Source organism: Cucurbita moschata, unplaced genomic scaffold, assembly GCF_002738365.1.
Source record: "Cucurbita moschata cultivar Rifu unplaced genomic scaffold, Cmos_1.0 Cmo_Scf00011, whole genome shotgun sequence".
NCBI classification, from domain to species: domain Eukaryota; kingdom Viridiplantae; phylum Streptophyta; class Magnoliopsida; order Cucurbitales; family Cucurbitaceae; genus Cucurbita; species Cucurbita moschata.
In genome coordinates, this window is record NW_019268527.1 from 3,343,080 (window position 1) to 3,363,764 (window position 20,685).

The 20,685-nt window shown below is 37.4% G+C and overlaps 3 protein-coding genes across 4 annotated transcripts; all 3 read right to left on the minus strand.

Annotated features, from left to right (window-relative positions):
- Positions 1-126: 126 nt before the first annotated feature.
- Positions 127-5,747, minus strand: LOC111449432 (diphosphomevalonate decarboxylase MVD2, peroxisomal-like). Its single transcript, XM_023089323.1, has 10 exons — positions 5,349-5,747; positions 3,771-3,969; positions 3,385-3,448; positions 3,092-3,155; positions 2,881-2,961; positions 1,895-1,981; positions 1,667-1,824; positions 1,516-1,564; positions 627-751; positions 127-541 (listed from the first exon to the last, which is right to left on the minus strand). Exons 1-10 carry the CDS (start codon positions 5,574-5,576, stop codon positions 322-324), a joined length of 1,275 nt encoding a protein of 424 aa, XP_022945091.1. The 5' UTR covers positions 5,577-5,747; the 3' UTR covers positions 127-321.
- Positions 5,748-8,605: 2,858 nt separating this feature from the next.
- LOC111449429 (proline-, glutamic acid- and leucine-rich protein 1-like) lies at positions 8,606-15,569 on the minus strand. Its single transcript, XM_023089319.1, has 13 exons — positions 14,896-15,569; positions 14,418-14,534; positions 13,776-13,834; positions 12,955-13,060; positions 12,694-12,765; positions 12,127-12,186; positions 11,898-12,027; positions 11,616-11,809; positions 11,336-11,520; positions 10,959-11,086; positions 9,862-10,139; positions 9,512-9,755; positions 8,606-9,289 (listed from the first exon to the last, which is right to left on the minus strand). The coding sequence occupies exons 1-13, from the start codon at positions 15,157-15,159 to the stop codon at positions 8,700-8,702; spliced, it is 2,427 nt and encodes an 808-aa protein (XP_022945087.1). The 5' UTR covers positions 15,160-15,569; the 3' UTR covers positions 8,606-8,699.
- Positions 15,570-16,191: 622 nt separating this feature from the next.
- LOC111449434 (L-aminoadipate-semialdehyde dehydrogenase-phosphopantetheinyl transferase-like) lies at positions 16,192-20,611 on the minus strand. Of its 2 annotated transcripts, none has more exons than XM_023089326.1 (5): positions 20,364-20,611; positions 18,962-19,094; positions 18,348-18,500; positions 17,427-17,606; positions 16,192-16,758 (listed from the first exon to the last, which is right to left on the minus strand). In XM_023089326.1, the coding sequence occupies exons 1-5, from the start codon at positions 20,477-20,479 to the stop codon at positions 16,594-16,596; spliced, it is 747 nt and encodes a 248-aa protein (XP_022945094.1). In that variant the 5' UTR covers positions 20,480-20,611; the 3' UTR covers positions 16,192-16,593. The 2 variants fall into 2 exon arrangements, with proteins under 2 accessions (XP_022945094.1, XP_022945093.1); XM_023089325.1 differs by having other exon boundaries at positions 17,427-17,601; positions 18,250-18,500.
- Between the last annotated feature and the right edge of the window lie 74 nt (positions 20,612-20,685).

Sequence of the window (20,685 nt, forward strand, 5' to 3'; positions counted from 1 at the left end):
GAAATACTTTGTTCTCCACTCCAACCGAGACTAAACCTACCTACAATTTTTTCCGTATGAAAATTTCATAAATTTAGCATCGGCCTTGGCTCCTCTAATGATATCAACATATGATGATGCATACAATGAAAGAAGGGAAGATTCAATCTCAATTCATTTATTTTGTCATGATTTTACTCTCTTTGACAATGGAAGCTCACCCCTAAACAAAACAACCAAACAATACTAAGACACTGAAATTATTCTCAACATTAACTGGATTAAAGTGAACAAACACAAGTTTACCTTAGAATACTCGGTTGCAGAGGACTAATACAATCCCTAGAGGTTCTTTGGCAGCCCGGTTTTCGGGTCGAGTAGTGATTCACTCTCGGGGAGCACGACCGGCCCTTTACCGGGCCTGGTACAGATGAAATAACTGACATCTCCCTGGTATTTCTGGGATGAACTGTTGATTTCTGGAGGTTGTGGGAGGGATTCAATATCCTCAACACTATTAATCCCAGCATCTTGAAGAATTGACTTATCACCAAGAACATAACTGATGGAAGAAAGAATATTTATCATGCACAAGATTGAAATTAATACAGTTATAGATTGATTGATTCTCAAAATCCAGTTATTACCTGTCTAATACCGTTTCGGCATTGGGAGGGAAGTAGAATAGCAACCTTTGAAGCAAAGATACAGCGGTTTTTCGATTACGTGCAATCAGAACCGAATTCGGCCCGGCATCGAAAGTATATGCCACCTGAAAGTTTGGTTGAAATAAGGAAAAATCTTCAGCACTTCCATTCATCCTATTTTTTGAGCTCTATAGAATCATTCTTTTATTCATCCTATTGGAAGTTTGGTTCATTTTCTAAACTCGAAACTGATAAAAATCATCGAGAAGAGTAGGAATCACGAATCTTCATAATAGTATGATATTGTCCACTTTGAGCATAAGCTCTCGTGGCTTTACTTTGGGCTTCCCCAAAAGGCCTCGTGCCATTGGAGATAGTATTCTTCACTTATAAACTCATGATCATTCCCTAAATTAGTCAATGTGGGACTCCCTCTCAACAATCCTCCTCTCGAACAAAGTACACTATAGAGTCTCCTTTGAGGCCCATGGAGCTCTCGAACAGCCTCCACTTAATCGAGGCTCGACTCCAGTCTTCGAACAAAGTACACCCTTTGTTCGATACTTGAGTCACTTTTGACTACACTTTCAAGGCTCACAACTTCTTTGTTCGACATTTAAGGATTCTATTGATATGACTAAGTTAAGGGCGTGACTCTAATACCATGTTAAGAATCACACATCTCCATAATGGTATGATATTGTCCACTTTGAGTTTAAGCTCTAGTGTCTTTGCTTTGAGCTTTCCCAAAAGGCCTCATGCCAATAGAGATAGTATTCCTCACTTATAAACCCACGATCATTCTCTAAATTAGCGATCCTTTAACACTATCTCAAATCAGTATTTAAAATCCCTGCCAACATAAATCAAGAAAGGGGAGAAATCAGACCTGTGGTTCTCCTTCAGAACGGTTCCATTTCTCAACAAGGCTGATTATCCTGAAACATTGTCTCTTTGTCAGAATGAAACAAAGATTTTTAATCAAAATGGCAGGAGAAAGTCATGTGAATCTTATAGGTCGATTCGGTAATTAAGCTTGCCTGTGGGATGTATCATTCATATAAAATATCGGGGGAGAAGTGTCGAGACAGACTGCATGAAATTGGTTGCTGTCGTTGCATGTAAGTTGTGCGAACGACCGAAAATCGCGATTTTTAATAGCTTCTTCCATAGCTAATACACGCTTTGGTACAATTTCCTGTTAAAGAAAAGAGAGATGAATAGAAATGTATATGGAGTAAAAGCAAACTTGTTTTTAATTGGGATACCTTTGCTCTATGTTGTAAAAGCAAACTTGTTTCTACGGTTTCCCGCATTCCTGATGTACTGCTTGTTTCCTTTTGTCGCGAACTTACCTTGAAAGGAAGATAGAAAATTACATTGCAGATTACTGGAGAGTGAAGGAAAAGCTATGGTAACTATTGGATATTATTTATCATAATTCATTTCACATTGTTCTTTGGATTTGAGGTCGGCTTTTACAGCCGAGCCTTAACAGCCCAAGCCCAAGCCCAAGCCTACTACTAGCAATTATTGTCTTTTTTGAACTTTCTCTTTCGGACTACCCCTCAAGGTTTTACTAGGGAGAGGTTTCCACACCCTTAAAAAGAATGTTTCGTTCCCCTCTCCAATTGATGTGGGATCTCACAATCCACAGGAGCCCAACATCCTTGCTGGCACTTGTTCCTCTCTCCAATCGATGTGAGATCTCACAATTCACGCCCTTCTCGTTGTCACACCGTCCCGTGTCTACCCCCTTTGGGGCTCAACGTCCTCGCTGGCACACCGCCCGATGTCTGGCTTTGATACCATTTGTAACAGCCCAAGTCCACCGCTCTCTAGTCGATGTGGGATCTCACAATTCACCCCCTTCTCGTTGTCACACCGTCCCGTGTCTACCCCCTTTGGGGCTCAGCGTCCTCGCTGGCACACCGCCCGATGTCTGGCTCTGATACCATTTGTAACAGCTCAAGCCCACCACTAGTAGATATTGTCCTCTTTGAGCTTTTCCTTTCGGGCTTCCTCTCAAAGTTTTTAAAACGCGACTCCTAGGGAGAGGTTTCCACACCCTTACAAAGATGTTTCGTTCCCCTCTCCAGTCGATGTAAGATCTCACACAAGTCTTCATGAACAATCATGTCATTGTGTCATCCAAGCCGATTGGAGAACAGTTTGTCCTCCCTTTTCATTTTATTTTTATTTAAAAAACCAAAGCATAGTTATTGCTCATAAGAGAGAGAGGAAAGCTACGCACCACAGCAATGATAATTACAAGATCATCCCAGTGCTTCTCATCAGCAAGTTGAATTGCAAGACTATCACTTCCATCCTTTTCCTTAATGGTGCATCAGAAAACACAAGAACTAATCTCAATAATGTATATCAGAAATCAGGATTATATGCGTAGAAGAACAAGTCACATTCCTGAACTTTGCAAATTTAAACATATGAATGGATAAACTTACTTTTCCCATGTTCCACTTCACAAATCCACCATATAAGCTACGACATGCACTTCCTGAACCTTGCCTACATTATTCAAATAGTCGTGATTACTTCGTAATATATGAATCGATGTCATTAAACATCAGAAATCTCATTGAAATAACAGATAACAAATCCGAAGTCTATATTATGACTACGCGGTCGACCCGAAAGCGCTCTACCCCATAAGCGCTCTACCCAAACAAGAAAGGATGGCACAATAAAACCAGCCATAATATTGTATTTGAAAAAGAAGGACAAAGGACAAGGATACCTAGCTATAGCAGACAACTGGCTATGATCTTCCTTGACGTTCATTAAATTTGCCAGGGCAAAGACTGCAGATACCAGCGTAATATTAGTTATATTTCATAAGATATGTACCATATGGCAAATAAACCACACATCGAGATAAACGGTAGGAGCTTGTTTGGAATGACTTTTGAAATGTTTAAAAAATATATAAGCACTTGAAAGGTCGTTCCAAATAGATCCTCGGTCCTTTTTGCAAACATTTTCAAAATTTTCCAACATATCTAATCGAAACAACATGTCTATATGTTCCTTTAATCTCCCTTACCCCTCTAGTTCGCGAAACCGTAAGCCCGGAAACCAATCGAAAAGAGAATTCCAAAATTAAGAGTGAAGTCAGGTTTTTACCAAGACAAGCAAAACCGGCAGCAGAGGAAGCCAGGCCAGCAGCAGTTGGGAAATTATTGTATGAATCAATATATACATGCAACTTTTCCCAGTCTTTCTTTGCTATCTTAATCTTCTTTTCTTTATCCTCAACGTCGTTAGCTCGACTGCGTATTTCCCTCAAACAATTTTGGTACCTGGCTCCAGAAAGAGATATCTCCTACACTAACCAGAAAAGAAACCCCATCATGAACCAGCAAAAAAACTACAGAAACAAAGTCGTGAAAGTTTATTGCATCACATTTCCAACAATTTGATAGGGAAACGATGGTAATTGTGTCTAGGAATGTATACATGAATGTACGTTCCCACTTTACGAGCAGTATCGATCATATGAGGTAGTTAGCCGGGTTCTGGTTTGGACCCTATCAAGGGGCATTGGTACAGCCAACAACAAGATACCCACGGGAAAATAAACCCTTCAATTAAGTGTCTGGAAAGGAATTCTGATGGGAAGTTACTAGACCTGCCAAAAAGTAATCTCCTAGAATCCATGGTATCTTTGACCTCTAAAGTTCTACTTTCTGCATAAGAAGACACCATTCTAAAGCCTTCTAATCATTGAGCACTTCAGATTCTATAATTTCAAGCACCATTAAGAAACTAAAACGGTAACTGCCCAAGCCCACTGCTAACAAATATTGTTTGCTTTGGGCTTTCTCTTTCAGGCTTTCCCTCTAAGTTTTTAAAACGCGCCTGCTAGGGAGAGGTTTCTTCAACCTTATAAAAAATGTTTTGTTCTTCTCCCCAATCAATGTGGGATCTCAAAATCCACCTCCCTTCGGGACCCAGCATCCTTGTTGGCACACCGCCTTGTGTCCATGACAGCCCCTAGATGGCACATCTCCCGGTGTCTGGCTCTAATACCACTTGTAATAGCTCAAGCTCACCGCTAGCAGATATTGTACGCTTTGGGCTTCCCCTCAAGGTTTTTAAAATGCGTCTACTAGGGAGAGGTTTCCACACCCTTATAAAGAATGTTTTGTTCTCCTCCCAACCAATGCGAGATCTCACAAAAATGTCCACTGCAGTATTATTCACGCTATCAAAGAGGGCAAAAGGGACCAAGAAGAGTAGAGAAATGAGGTCTACATTCATCCAAGCAAGTAGTAAGCTCCATTGCCCAACACAAAATAAGATCTCTCCTCCATAGAAGTTCTCAAGCCAAAAACTAACTTCCAATTGATTTTGTTACTGGAACCACCACATTCAGCCGAGCATCAACCTCATGGACTTAAGCCAACGCTGAATCCTTTTTTCAAGAGTAAACTTACACATCCATTCCTGGATTTAGTGTTATCAAACGCATATCATCAAACAAAAGAGCTACCGTGGATTACGAACCAAAGGAGAACTGAAACTTCCAAAATTTTCATTCCAAAACAGAGAAGATTACGACATCAATTTCATCAAAATCACCGTTGACTAAAGTTCACAACAACAAAGAACGCACCAGATTCCACAACAACCACAAATCTCCAAAATCACATGCAATTTCACCAAATGAGCAAAAGAAAGAGAAGTTCCAAGAAACCTTACCTTGCGATTGAGCCACATTCGATCCTTCTCGAAGTCAGGACTAACAGCGACGGTGGTGATAGTGCAGAGATGACTCGGATCAAGAGTAACACTGATGCTATCATTGACAGGCAAAATTAAGGCCTCGTCCCTCTTCCCCCAATACTTAATCACCGCAATGTTCGTCGGCGTTTGTGCAGTGGTCATCAACACCCATTTTTCACCCGCCAATTCTCTACAAATCGCCATGGAAAGCGACTTCGCCAATCAGAATTGAAACAAATTTCAGCAAAAAAAGAAAAAAACAGGGAGGAAGAAAATGCGGAAAGTGAATCCAGAGAGAGAGAGATAATAGAAGCGAGATCCGTGGGGGATGAAATGGGAGGGAAGTTGAGTCTTATAGGTCGGAGGTGGAAAAGGAAGAAGGCGGGTAGGCACTGTGGCCACAGTTTCTGAAATTGAAAAATTGTACACTGTGGGGCCCACGCCTTCGGTAGGAGCTCCTCGGTTAGCCCGTTAAGTATTTCCGTCTCATCACAGTTTAAAAACATATCTATTAGTGAGAGACTTTCACGCTCATAAGGAATACTTAGTTTCATTCTCTAATAGATATAAGATCTTTGGATACACTCCTTTATAGACTAATGATGTTTAACTCTGATATCATTTATGATGTTTCAGCTTATATTCCTACTAATGTAATTTCCATGGCCGATGGACAAATATTCTTATCTGCGGATCTATTCAATGCTGGAACCAGACCTGCTATTAACGTGGGTATTTTCGTCTCCAGAGTAGGATCTGCAGCTCAAATTAGAGCTATGAAACAAATAGCCAACAAATCAAAATTGAAATTGGCTCAATTTGTCGAATTAGGAGCTGATATCATTTATTACTGCTTAAGCCCACCGCTAATAGATATTGTCCATTTTTATCTGTTTCATATCGTAACCAGCCTCAACCTCACTGTTATCAATTTTTACCACATTTTAAGTTATCAATTTTATTTATTTATAATTTTAAAATATTTATAAACAATTTGAGAATAAATATATTTTTTAAATAAATTCCCAAATTCAAGGGTATATTTGTAATTTAGTATTTTTAATAAGTTAAATTATAATTTTAGTTTTTAAATTTTTAATTATAAATTTCGTCTAATAAATTTATGTCTTTTGAATTTTTAAAAATCAATTATTTAATAAATATAAATTTGTGCTAATTATATTTTAAAATTTTAATTTTGAAAAAAAAAAAAGAAAGTACAAATTATAATTTTAGACTTATAATATATTTATATAAATGACGAGTGACGTGTTTATTCATTTAAATTTATTTAATAGAGTATTATTTTATTAATTATTAAATAAAATACAAACAAGATAGAGATGAGCTTAAGGCTAATATTAATAAAAGTGATATTATTGATGTTATAATAACGAGCTTAGGATATGGTTTTTCTATAATAATAAAATAAAAAATAAAAAAAGGAAAATTTAACTCATTTTTCACGTGGACTATAAATTTGAATGTCCAATGAGAATTGGACATCCTCGTGAATCACGTGGGTTGTTCTTCATTTATGGGGCTTCGATTTAACAGTTTGGAGGTTAGAGAACTAAAAAATACTTAAAAAAACCAAAAATATTTAAAAGAAAATGGGGGAAATTCTCATTGATAATCACAAATCACATCTTGAAAATAATAATAATAAATAAATAATATTTCAAATTTAAGATTATTACGTCACAAAATTAAAAATAAGACGTGGAATAATCTTTTTAATAAATAATTATCATAAAAGATTTAAGGGTACATACAATGGTTTATCTACTAGAAGATAACGGTACATACAATGGTTTATCTACTAGAAGATTTAGTAACTACAACAATCCAAGCTTTATTCGTGGACCTCGAAGAATTGCATGAAATAATGTCGAAATATCAATATCTTTGATTTTAGATTTAAGAGTATAATGAGTCAACTTATAATCTTTAACATCAGCTCTGGATCTAATGAAATATTTTTCTATTTTCATTTCGAAGGGTGGAAAGCTAAAATGAAAAAAAAGAAATCGATTTTCCCATTTTTATTTTAATATTTTAAGCTAAATTAATAAAAATATTCTTAAATTAAATTTATGAAAAAAAAATCAAAATTTCAAAAAAAATTAAAAGTACCATAAATTAAAAAAAAAATCAATATATATATAAAAAATAAATTGTTTAAATTTGTGTTTAAAAAATATCATTAATTTTAAAAAATAGCATTTAATAGATTAAAAAATGCAAATATATTTTTAAAATACTTAAAGTTGGTAATGGTTTAAACGGGCTTTCCTTTCGGGCTTCCCCTTATAGTTTTTAAGGACCAGCTTTTCTTCCAGGCTTCCACTCATGGTTTTTAAACCGGCTTTCCTTTTAGGCTTCCCCTTACAGTTTTTAAGGACCAGCTTTTCTTCCAGGCTTCCACTCATAGTTTTTAAACCGGCTTTCCTTCTAGGCTTCCCCTTACCGTTTTTAAGGACTAGCTTTTCTTCTAGGCTTCCCCTCATGGTTTTTAAAGACCGGCTTTTCTTCCGGGCTTCCCCTCATGGTTTTTGGGGAGCAGGTTTTCCCATTCAAACTTCCTCTCAATGTTTTAAAATGCATTAGAGAGAGATTTAAACCGGCTTTTCTTCGGGCTTTCCCTCATGGTTTTTAAAGAGTGAGTTTTCCCTTCTAAACTTCCCCTCAAGATTTTAAAACGCGTTAGAGAGAGATTTATTTCCACTCTTAATGTTTTCCCTCACGTAGATTTCCACACTCTTGATGTTCCATCCTCTCAACCGAAGTAGGATCTCACATCTTTTAAAATAAAGGGCATTATTAATTTTTAAAATTTTTTTAATAATATTTTCAAGATCAAGTACAAAAATTAAGAGTAATTTTATTAATTAAACATTTATTTTATTATTACTGCTACATATCTCAATCAATTACAACTATTTTTCTACTAAACAAAAATAATCGAAAATACAATTTATCTATTAATAAATAAATAAAATCTTCTCGTTTGATCATTTTGTTCTGTATTTTATGAATTTTGTCAAAAATAAATTTAGTCCAAAAATGTGTAAAAATTATGATTCAAAGACAATTAATTTTGCTTGGTGGGAATGAACAATGTCTTAAGAGAAAGAAAACCCTAATTTTATGACCAAAAATGTGAGATCCTATGCTCTTTATATACATAGCTTCTTCTTCTTCTTCCATGATTAGCTTAAACTATGGTAACATGAAATACAACACAACAAAAAATAGTTAATATTGAACTTAAAACAACATCCTTATTGCTACAAAATTGAGATTTAAGATGGTTAGTACCTTTGTTCACTCACAGTCTGTATCAGGATCTGCATCAATAATGTCGGGGAAATCGTCTTCTGGCAATAAGTTCGAGTCGGACTTTAACGACACGGGAGAACTGTTCATTCTTGCATTAGCAAATACATCATCTTTCTCTACAATCCCTGCAGCATCTGTGATGGCTGCTGCAGTGTCCTCCTGCTTGGTCCTCTTGGGGGTTTCTGTAGTCTGTAGGGCATCGGCAGAGGGTCCTGTTTCGAGATTGTTTGATGTGTTATATGTCGTTACATTGTTATTTATCTCATTACCTGCATCTCTAATTGGAGCCTCTTCGATGTCATCTGCAACTTCTCTATCATACAGGAAATCGTCGTCCAAATCAGGGGCACTCTGGTCCATGCCGAGAGTGTCGTTGATCTTCAACGATTTGCCAGAATTCATACCACCGATGTACATATCTTCCGGGATTTTATAGGTAGCTTGTGGTTCGGGAGAGCTCAAATGCACGGGCGAGAAATCCGACAAGGGAAGTACTCTTGGATGTATTAGAACCTCCAAGGCTAAGAGTGCATGCGCACAGAATTCAGGAAGTTTGGTTCCAAGTTCTTGTTTACCTGAAGATAAAAATACCCATCAGAAAATAGCTAACATCTGCTGTTCTATGCATAATTTTTCTCTGATAAATAGTTTACGACAGATCCTACGTTGGTTGAGGAGGAGAACAAAACATTCTTTATAAAGGTGTGGTAGACGGAAAAAACTCAAAGAAAACAATATCTGTTAGCAGTGGGCTTGGGCCGTTACAGTTAACAAATGAAACATCAAAAGAGATTTACCTCTACGGAAAAGATCAAGACCTTGAGCCAAGGCCAGAGGTCGTATATGGACAGCAGACAAAAACGAAGCCAGTAGCGCACGAAATGCTGCCAACTGATAATCCGCCCAAACCTCAATAGATTCATTAGTTTGGAAAAAGACGTCATCTGAGGCCAGTGGCCATTCGAAAGACGACATTGCGGCTGTTATTAAAAGATGTTCGACTTTTGCATGCCATCCTTCTTCAGTTCTCAAAGCACCAGCCTATGCAACAATATCATTTAGCAACAATATCAGAAACAAAAGGGGACCAAAAATGTCCCAAAGCACAACCTTACAAAAAGCCACAGATTAGTTATAAAATGCCTACCAACGTAAGAAGAGTCTCCAAAGCCTCAAGTGCAGCTATCCTCAAGGGGACAGAAGTGGACGTACAGCTGCTGGTAATGTCTCTGGATCCATGTCCCTCATGCTGCTCTTTAAATGAAGTGGGAACTAAAGGACGTTTTCTCTTCTTATGGTGTTGCGGCAATTCTCTTTGGGCATCCTTCGGATTCACACTAGATGGAGCACAACTCTCGTTATCAACAGGGTTCAAATCGACTAGTACATTGTCGATCACATCTCGTGCAAGAGATGCAGCCATTCCTGATTCAGACGCAGCGTCCAGTAAGCATGCATCCCAAAACATCATTTCCATATAGACAAAAAGAAAACTATAATAATAATAATATCCTTACCAAATGAAACACATAAAATATATTTTTTACATTTTCTAATGATTTTATCAAGGACAACAAAGGAAGATCCTATCCTATATTCCTCACATAGCCTAAAAATATTTCAGTTAGCTCCAAAAAGAAACTAAAGATCAAATTGAATTCTGAGAATCCTTTAGTGAATAATATATATATATATATATATATTTTTTTTTTTATATATATTTTTTTTGGTCAACCATCAAGAAGACACGTTTTAAAAACCTTGTGAGATCCCACATCAGTTGGGGAGGAAAATGAAACATTTTTCATAAGGGTGTGAAAACCTCTCCCTATCAGACACGTTTAAAAAATCTTGAGGGGAAGCCCAAAAAGGAAAACCTAATAGGACAATATTTGCTGGCCTTGCATTTTAAAAACCATCAATGGATTGTGAGATCCCACATGGTTGAGGAGGACAACGAAACATTTTTTATAAGAGTGTGAAAACCTCTCCCTAGCAGACGCGTTCTTAAAACTTTGAGGAGAAGTCCGAAAAGGAAAGCCTAAAGAGGACAATATCTACCAGCAGTGGGCTTGAGCCGTTACAGAAAGACTGAATCTTAACTAGAATAAGAAAGGGCATGCAACAAATCCAATCAAATTATCTGTCTAATAATGCTATAATTACATATTGCCTAACACTCTCTAAGAAAAGAAGAATAATTGACAAATAGGTAAATATACAAATAAATGTACTTCTGCTTACCAACGCCCAAAGACATCATCAATAACTTAGCAACTGCGTAGACCTTTACTCTCAATTCTGCAGACACACATTTCTTGAAGTACTTCACAATGAGTCGAACAATAAATGCAGCATGTGGTAACAGCTGACTGCAAAGGAATTTAATAATAAATATATTAACAAAAATATAGCGCGAATATTTGTAGTATTACTATTAGGTTATTTTTTAATTCACGTGAACGTGAAAGATCATCGGCTCTGAAATAAACAGTGGGGATTGCATCTTCCAGAGATGGAGGAAGAAAGGCATATCTATGAATGAAGAAGGATTACTGAAAGAGTCTGCCTTAAGGTTTCTATGTTAGATATTAAATGTAGTTGAATAGTAGATGCCTTGCCTGCGAAGGCTCTTAATTATGGCAATGAGAAGATCCAAACTGTCTGAATGCAGGGTCGGGAGTTCCGAACACATTGACTCTTGCTGTAGAGATGTCATAAATGGCACTGAAGCGGGCGGCAGAGAACCATCCACCGTCAGCATTCTCTCAACAAGAGCTAATAACGGGCGAATCGGAACTGCCACCTGAGAAAATACATACAAAATATCCATTAAACATCCTTTTTCTTCTTCATTTCAATATATTTATGAGTAGTAAAAAATGGATGACATGATGCTACCTGATGGGGGTATGAACTTGTTATCATTGTAGAACAGCAAAACATCAAGGTCGAGATAATAGAAGTTAACATTCGCTCTGAGCTCTTTGTTAGTTTGTCAAAGGAGCCTTCTGCCGATGAATTACAACCTAACGGTGGTGGAGGTTCTTTTCCTGGTGGAATCAGTAGCCTTACGACTTCGTTACCTCTCGAGTCTACAAAAACAATCAAATGGATCATTGGATCATTCTCACCATCTTCATAAATTAGGATAGCTCTACTTGATATACAGTTCATGTTTACCTTCACCAATGCCTTGGAAGGCCTCATTCAAGTGTATGTCAATTGATAACAAAATCTTCTGCATTAGTATAGTCCAGCTATCTTCATCTCCTTTTGATTTTGGAAGTGATGCTAGGCAGTGAGCAAGCTTCTAAATGTTGGATATGAAACCGAGACAGAAAATTATAGGAGAAATTTTATGTTTATAGTGGTATCTATGATTAAATTAAATTAAAAAGAGGCCAAATACCTTCAGCATATTAAAACTACAGTTCCCTGAAAAGATTTTTGAAACAATTGCAGCTTCGGCCTGCAAGACAAGCATCGATATTTCAACATTAAAACAAACTTCGTCCGGGATTTCTACATTCTTAGATTTTTCATTTACGCAGATAAATAACATGATGACAACATGAAGCCGTACGTGCTGAGATGTTGAGAAAGGCCAGCAAAGTAATATAAATGACAGCCCTCATACCTCTGGGACAAAAAGGTTTGCTATTAAATTTTATAAAAATTGTTGGAATACCAACAAAGTTGAACTACTAAGCTCTCCCTTGGTATGAGCATTTGGTGGAAGAAGAAGAAAAGGAATAAATTTCTATGGATGGAGTATAGTTGTGGGACAAAATTAAATTCTTCTAGCTAGTATTGGTATACTCTCTCCAGCTTTTTCATTGCAGTTTGTTTGTGATTTTTTTTTCTACTGCAGCTTAGATTACACCATCGGTATACAGATAAGTCGGAGAACTACCATTAGTCCCATAAATGCAATTTATAATAGAATGGAAATCACATTATTCAATAATGCACTTACAGAGTCGTAATGACGATGGATTGTAAAGGGAAAGAAAGCAATCAGAGTGCATAATAGATTAACTGCTGCATCCTGCATCAACCAACATGCAGATCATTACATATATGAATGGGTAACGAAAGTTCTAACTACCGAGCAAAGAGTACAAAAGGATATGAGGCGTTGGCACAGATCATCGAAATATCGTAGTTCCAAAATTATTGAGCACCTGAACACATGGAAATAGTCTACGAAAAATGTGAGTTCACCTGTGCTACTTACCAAAACAGCTTCTGTATTATCATCATGCAACAGCTTAATAACTGGTTGAATGACCTTCCCAGCACAAGAAGTCCCATCTTTCTTCACGTTTGGAAATCGGCCCAATCTAGTTTGTAAACGAGAGATCATTACAAGTCATGAAACCAGCCAAATTATGGTCAAGAATATTACTTTAAAGTTATAGACAAAATAAACTAAAAGTAACAACTAACTTGCAGAATGAGATTAAACCAATGGTCTATTATTCTTAAGCCAACATTCAAAAGTTGAATCTACAGATCTCAAAATTTACAAATCCTATAAATTATTTTTCATTTGCAAAAGGTTTAACATTGATATTTTTCTTTTGGGAAGGTGTAACAGCCCAAGCCTACCGCTAGCAAATATTGTTTGCTTCGGTCCGTTACCTATCGCCATCAGCCTCACGGTTTTAAAATGCATCTCTTAGGGAGAAGTATCCACACCCTTATAAGGACGGTTTCGTTCCCCTTTCCAACCGATGTGGGATATCACAATCCACCTCCCTTGGGGCCTAGTGTCCTCGCTAGCACACCGCCCGATGTCTGGTTCTGATACCATTTGTAACAGCCCAAGCCTACCGCTAGTAGATATTGTCCGTTTTGGCCCATTACGTATCGTTGTCAGCCTTGCGGTTTTAAAAGGCGTATGTTAGGGAGAGGTTTCCACATCCTTCTAGGAATGTTTCGTTCCCCTCTCCAACCGATGTGGGATCTCACATACGGGTATATTTAACTAATTGATTTATGTTTGAGGGACAAATTGTATGATAAATTTCTGTCCAAGGTCAGATGAAGATGTACCTCAAGAATAAATCTGAGATTGAAGCACACGTGGCCACCTTCAGAAACTGAGAATCTGTCTATAGAACAAAGAAAAAACACAAGAAACAAAAATAGTGTAAAATTTTTGGTAGCATTCAAGTATAAGAAAGCATGATGATCTATGAGTTGAAAAGCTAAAGATGAAAACTATATAAATAAATCAAACAGCAAAAGAAGGAACTTGACAACTTTCTGTAATTACATAGCATTCCCACTTTATACTTGATAAAATGAACCACGTGAAAATTATTAGCATATCCCCCAACTCAGAACTCCCGCATCATCGATCATGACAAACATCAAATTAGTATGCTCGAAAATAGCTATGTGCCAGTTCCCTAGTTCCATTAGCATTAATGAACAGCCAAAAGGTTATCTTATGGCAATTTTTAGCACATTCCTCCAGCAAGTTATTATACATTCTTTCCAACGAGCAATAATCACTTCGATTATAACAAATTCTATCCAGAATCATTGCTTCTCCCCCGGTATCTAAATTCTGTCCAATGTATAATAAGTCTCTTGTTCTTCTTTAGACATACTTCATCATTTAAGATCTTCGCCGCTCAATACGTGTAGCTAAATACTGAGGAATCCATCCAAGAAAAAAATAATTATTACCTGCAAGTGAGGCAGAAGCTTGTGAAGCCAATCTGCATACGATGCCAAGAAACGACTCGAGCTGCATTGTTGACAAGTCGTGCCCAGTAAAATGATTCCAGCCCAACATTTATCAGGCTTTAAAAAAATTGGAAGTTAACATTAGTAACCGCTGAATGAAATTGTGCAATTTCTCAAAAAATATAGTCAATATTATGTAACAATATCAATTTTGAAATATTCAAGCAAGTTTGAAATCTTGAGTTTCTCAGGTAACTTTGTGCAACAATATCAATTTCTTGTAAAATCTCACCTGATGAAGTTTGGAATAGCCTCAATGAATCCCATTATGTCTATAGAATACACAGTTTAAGGCACCCTAAAAGTTTCAATTTGTTCTAAATCATAATAATATCCTTTTAATGTAAAAGCTAAAGCCCCTCCCTATCCCTAGGGTTTTTGTAATTTAAACAGAATTAGATGAAATGCATGTTCATACCATATCATTAGAGAGCAGAACAAGCAAGCGGTTGACCCAGGAATCAACGGCGGATTTCCAGCTATCCATCAGTTTTTGGTCCATGGAAGACGAAGATTCAGAGAGGAGATTATGGATTTTAACCATAGAAACCACCTTCGAGAGTTCTGAATGATCATTAAACGTCTGTTTATCGTCCGGAACATGTTCTCTGAGAAGCTTGTGTAGCAAGCGAGGCTTCAAAGCCGGATCATACATATTCGCAACGAGATTGAAAGCCGCCATTTCGGTTGAACCACTGAGATTTCAGTGTGTACTAACTATCAGAACGATTAGGCAAATGTAAGATGCTAATGCAATCTCGACTGCCAATATAGTGCACAAAAACAACACCGAATACACCCGTTCCCTTTAAACACTGGTTTTCTTTTTTTAATGAGCCGCCGTTGATGGACAGGAAGCTGCGCCGGCAACGCTCGTGGTACGCCGGAGAAGGTCTCTTGAGTCCGCCGCCGCGTGTGTATCCGTCGCTCTTAAGCTCGTGGTGATGAGCGCTACAGAACCCTACGGGAAAGGCAGATGCGAGGCCGTAGCGTCGTCGCGGTCCTGCAAGTCGCCGGCGGCCTGAAAACAGTGAGAGAGGAAGGGAGAATGAGACGTTAGGTTTTTTCTCTTCTTTTCTTTTCCTTTTCACGTACCGTCCACGTGGCTTTAACCTTTTAATAATAACCTAAAATATAAAAAGATATTAATAATTTCAACTATCATAATATATAGTCCATGGAAAAAGTTTAAATAAAATATATTTTTATTTATTTGCCAACCTTAAATTATGATTTATAAGTCAATTTTATTATATATTTTAAAAAATTACATTAAACCAATTTAAAATTTTCAATTCTAGAGTAGTTAAAAAGTACAGATGGATGCCTGTTTTGTTTGAGACTCATCTGAACCCGGGAAAAAATTTCGAGATGTCTATTTTAACTATAGGACCGCGTTTAAATGGGACGGGAGACAAATTATATTTTTTCCCGCCCGTGTTTAATATAAATATATTTTCAATGTGAAATATATATATTTATTTATATATGCTCTTTTGCTATTTTAGAAAAATAACTATAAATTCTTTTTAATTATGAAAGACTATATTGTAATTTTTAAATTAAAAGTTTTAAAAATTATGTTCCCGAACATTATAAAATATATCTATTTGTTATGATTTTTTAAGAAATATTATATTAAAAAGATGAAAACTTCTAAAAATAACTATATTTTTAAATAAGAATAATAAATAGGAAAAAATTACTCGCAAATTTTTCATCGAGAACCTTGACCTCGATTCCCGTAAAAATAAATGTAAAATGTCATAGAGATGAGAATGAAATAAGTGGCGGAGATGGGACGGGAAAGGCTTCCTCGTCCCCCCCCAATAAATGAGAAGTTTCGTGGGAATTTATGAACCAGCCTAATTCATAAAATTTTCATACATTCGAACTTAACTCGAACTCAAGTAACTTGACAACTCAACCTATAATGTAGGGAGTTGAGTTGGTCGAGTAAAGAATTCTTGGACGTCGAGCCTAGAATTTCAAAATCACTTAAAGCACACGTTTTCACTGTAATCTCAACCCTCAACAATTGATGGTTTATATGCCCAACTTAGCCAAACAAGCATGTTGAACTATCTCTCGCAATCAGTCTTCAGGCATCAAAGCCTCACTCCATGGATATGGAAATTAGTTGTTCTACACTTTTTGACACAAAGCTGATATTGGGAAGAAGAAGACCAGCACGATATTCGTCGGGTTCGAACTCCGTCCTTGTTAGAGTCCTTCGGTAGCTCTCGGTAGCCGATCTCGGGTGCCCCTTGGCTACTGCCACCTGAGATCAATAAGAAAACATTGACAGAAGTGGATATATCATCAGCCTTCAGTCACTCTATCCAATCTCAACAGTCAGCAAATGACTGTAAGTTTATTGCTTCTAGCTATTTCTGGATCAAGCTAGAGTATACCGAATCGGTATTGCTATCCTTATATTGTCCTCTCTAGGCTTTCCCTTTCGGGCTTCCACTCAAGGTTTTTAAAATGCATCTACTAAGGAGAGGTTTCCACACTCATGTAAAGAGTGTTTCGTTTTCCTCTACAACCAATGTGGGATCTCACAATACGGTTACCCCACGGAAATCAAGACCTCGCCGGAAATCTCGTCGGAATATCAATAAAAAAAGAAAAAGCCCAAAAAAGACAATATCTGCTAACAGTGAGCTTAGGCCGTTACAAAATGACCCTTCTCGATCCATCATAGATTTTAAAAATTAGAATTTAGGCCCTATAATTCCAACAATTAGATACTACTGCAAACTCTACGTTCAGGAAACACAGAAAGTTAGAACGATACAATTCAACCAGATTTCACGTGTTTAATTTTTGTTTTTTTTTTTCAGTCAATCCGATAAAGTTCGAAGAACATTTCTCGAATCCAATTCAGAATCTATAATCAAAACATTCAAAAGATAGGCCATAAAGATCATGTAATGTGAAACTTACACAATGTCTATTTCCCATCTCTGAGAGCCAAAATCTCCATTCTTTCAGAATTTCACCTCCAACTTTAGCTCGTATGTTGTTCCATCCATCATGAAGAAACTCAACTTGCTCCAACCCGTATGCCATCATTCCACTTCCAATAGCTTTCACATATGCTTCTTTGAGAGACCAATATCTGCACTGCAACCGAAACAGTTAACAACTCGAATTATTTATTTACTTTGGGGGGATGATTGTCGAATCCGTGACAAAAGTTTGAGGGAACGTTAGTGTAACAGCCCAAGCCCACCGCTAGCGGACATTGTCCTCTTTGGGCTTTCGCTTTCGGGCTTCCCCTCAAGGTTTCTAAAACGCATTTGCTAGGGAGAGGTTTCCACACCCTTATAAAAAGTGCTTCGTTTTCCTCCCCAACCGATGTGGGATCTCACAATCCACCCCCTTTCAGAGCTCAGCGTCCTCGCTGACACTCATTCCCTTCTCCAATCGATGTGGGACCCCCCAATCCACCCCCTTTAGGACCGAGCATCCTTGATAACACACTACCTCATGTCCACTCCTCTTCGAGGCAGTCTCCTTGTTAACACATCGCCCAGTGTCTGACTCTAATACCATTTGTAACAGCCCAAGCCCACGCTAGTAGATATGGTCCTCTTTGGGCTTCCCCTCAAGGTTTTTAAAGGGAGAGGTTTCCACACCTTTATAAAGAATGCTTCGTTCTCCTCCCCAACCGATGTGGGATCTCATAGTTAGGGTCTAAATGAAGAAAACTAAATCAAAATGCATTCATCGAGAGCTAAACAACAAAGTTGGAGTTCGGTCGAACCTGTAGAACTCAACCAAAACACTCGAGCTGGAGCTAGAGCTAGCATTCATGATGTTCTTCCATTCTAAACTTGAAAAGTAAGACGAGAAGTTCTTAACAAAGGCAATGGTATCCTCATTTTGGGGAATGGTGTAAGAGACAACGTCCAACCCCACAAGACACAGAGGCTCTGATGCTATCACCACATAATCACCATGATGTGATACATTGAAATTAAAATTGGGAAATTCTGAGCCAACTTTATCACATTCCTGAAAAGATAGTTCAGAATTTGGATGATATTAGTTAACATGTCTTGAATGCTGTAGAACTAACCATCAACACATGGAGCTATCAAATATCAAAACTCGATAAGTATCCGAGCCGAAAAGAGAACGGTCCTTGTTCTTCGGGCTTCCCGTTTTGTTATCTACGTTTTACACGTGTTCAGAAACCAAACCAAGTTTTGAAAACTAAAAACGAGGCCTAAACTCAATGTCACAAGCAAATTTTGTGGTTACTAACCTCGTTTATAGACTTGTTTTTGTTTTTGAAATCTAGCTAAGAATTCGAATATTTTCTTAAGAAAGATAAAACTCGATGTCACAAGCAAATTTTCTGGTTACTAAACGAGGCCTAAACTATTTTAGTTCGGAACACGGATCATACTTATAGGGATTAATGAAAAAAAACGTGCAACTTATTATTTATATACTCCAAATTCCAACCATACCAGATATGGCTTGCCTTCCAATGTGCGCTTGATAATTATTTCATCGTAAGGGATTTTCAATATGTTATGCACAAGAACATACTGAAGCAGCCGACTCACAAGCGCACGTTTCCTGTCTTCCATCTTAAAAAATCTATGAACAAGGAAATAAATAGAGGTCAACCATCACTATGGCTTAATTGTTCATCAAAAATATAATTGTAAGATCATTTCTAATGGGAAAAGGTATTGGGTTCGCCTCGTGGTCGATGGTTAATAAAAACCGATGAAAATAGTAACGAGCTCGAAGTGAACGAGTTCCCATTATAGTAACTAGGATTTAATATGGTGATCTAACGTAGTAGGGTAAGACCGTTAAAATAGTCGAGATGTGCCCAAATTGATTTGGACACTCACAAATAGTAGAAAAAAAGTTTCAAATCCTGTCTTGATATTGACCCATCTTAACAAGAGCAAAATCTAAATCACACAAGTTAACAATCCAAACCCACCGCTAGCAGATATTGTCGTCTTTGGGCTTTCCCTCAAGGTTTTAAAACGTGTTTACTAGGAAGAGGTTTCCACACTTTTATAAGGAATGCTTCGTTCCTCTCTCCAACCGATGTGGGATCTCACAATCCATTCTCCGTCGGGGCCAGGGTCCCCGCTAGCATACAACCCGGTGTCTGGCTCTAATACCTTTGCAACATCCCAAACACACCGCTAGCAAATATTTGCCTTCTTTGAGATTTCCCTTCTGGACTTCCCCTCAAGGTTTTAAAACGCATCTACTAGGGAGAGGTTTCTACATGTTTATAAGGAATGCTTCGTTCCTTTCTCTAACCGACGTGGGATCTCACAATTCACCCTCCTTGAGGCCCAATGTTCCTCTGGCACACCACTCGTGTCTGGCTCTAATACCTTTGAAACAGTCCAAGCCCACCACTAGAAGATATTGTACTCTTTGGGCTTTCCCTTCCAGGCTTCCCCTCAAGGTTTTAAAACGTATCTACTAGAGAGGTTTCCACACCCTTATAAGAATGTTTGTTCCCCTCTCCAACCGAGCAGGGATCTCACACGTAATATGTATAAATTCAAAGATTAAACACACATCAAGAGAACTTAGATACTAAAATGGTTATATTTTAAAAAATCGGGCGACTAGAATACGTATATTCACCACAAATTAAGCTAAATCTCGTGCAACAAACAACGCAAGGATTCCACATCTATTCCCACAGAGAGTTACAAAGTTGCAATCAATTTCAGTTTCTATTTCAATATTCTGAANAAACAAACAGAAAAAAAAAAAAAAAAAAAAAAAAAAAAAAAAAAAAAAAAAAGAACAACAAGACATATCGAAAGCGTTCATATCTCATTCAAAATTCAGAAAATGAGCAAAAATTCAGTTAAAGGAACTAACCTAAGGATGGAGGAATGTTCATGGCGAGGGAGAAGATTCAGCGCAGAGGAGAACTCAGGGGGAGAAGGATTCCACTCGGAAATGTCAACAACCCATCTCTGAACGCCTCTCTCCATAGCTACCGACTTGCATAAGCTTCAAGGTTGTTCCAGTTGGCCATGGCGGTCATTATTATTTTCCCTCCTCGAGGCATCCGCAGCGCCAAACGCCCAAAGCAGAGCGCTACGGCAAAGAATCGCCTGCAGGAGTTTCTGTTATTATAATAACGTTTTTAAAAATTGTGATTTTTTTTTTTTTTTTTTTTTTTTTTTTTTTTTTTTTT

Excerpts from the sequence above, each read along its gene's own strand:
- LOC111449429 (XM_023089319.1), bottom strand. The coding sequence starts at position 15,159 with ATGGCGGCTTTCAATCTCGTTGCGAATATGTATGATCCGGCTTTGAAG. Across the intron at positions 11,087-11,335 it reads ATAATTAAGAGCCTTCGCAG|TCAGCTGTTACCACATGCTG; the intron begins GCAAGGCATCTA and ends ATTCCTTTGCAG. Across the intron at positions 10,140-10,958 it reads GATGATGTCTTTGGGCGTTG|GAATGGCTGCATCTCTTGCA; the intron begins GTAAGCAGAAGT and ends CGTCTGAATCAG.
- LOC111449434 (XM_023089325.1), bottom strand. The coding sequence starts at position 20,479 with ATGGAGAGAGGCGTTCAGAGATGGGTTGTTGACATTTCCGAGTGGAAT. Across the intron at positions 19,095-20,363 it reads GAACATTCCTCCATCCTTAG|ATTTTTTAAGATGGAAGACA; the intron begins GTTAGTTCCTTT and ends CCTTGTTCATAG. Across the intron at positions 17,602-18,249 it reads GTTTTGGTTGAGTTCTACAG|ATATTGGTCTCTCAAAGAAG; the intron begins GTTCGACCGAAC and ends GTTGCAGTGCAG.
- LOC111449432 (XM_023089323.1), bottom strand. The coding sequence starts at position 5,576 with ATGGCGATTTGTAGAGAATTGGCGGGTGAAAAATGGGTGTTGATGACC. Across the intron at positions 3,449-3,770 it reads TGCCGGTTTTGCTTGTCTTG|TCTTTGCCCTGGCAAATTTA; the intron begins GTAAAAACCTGA and ends TGGTATCTGCAG. Across the intron at positions 752-1,515 it reads GTTCTGAAGGAGAACCACAG|GTGGCATATACTTTCGATGC; the intron begins GTCTGATTTCTC and ends CCAAACTTTCAG.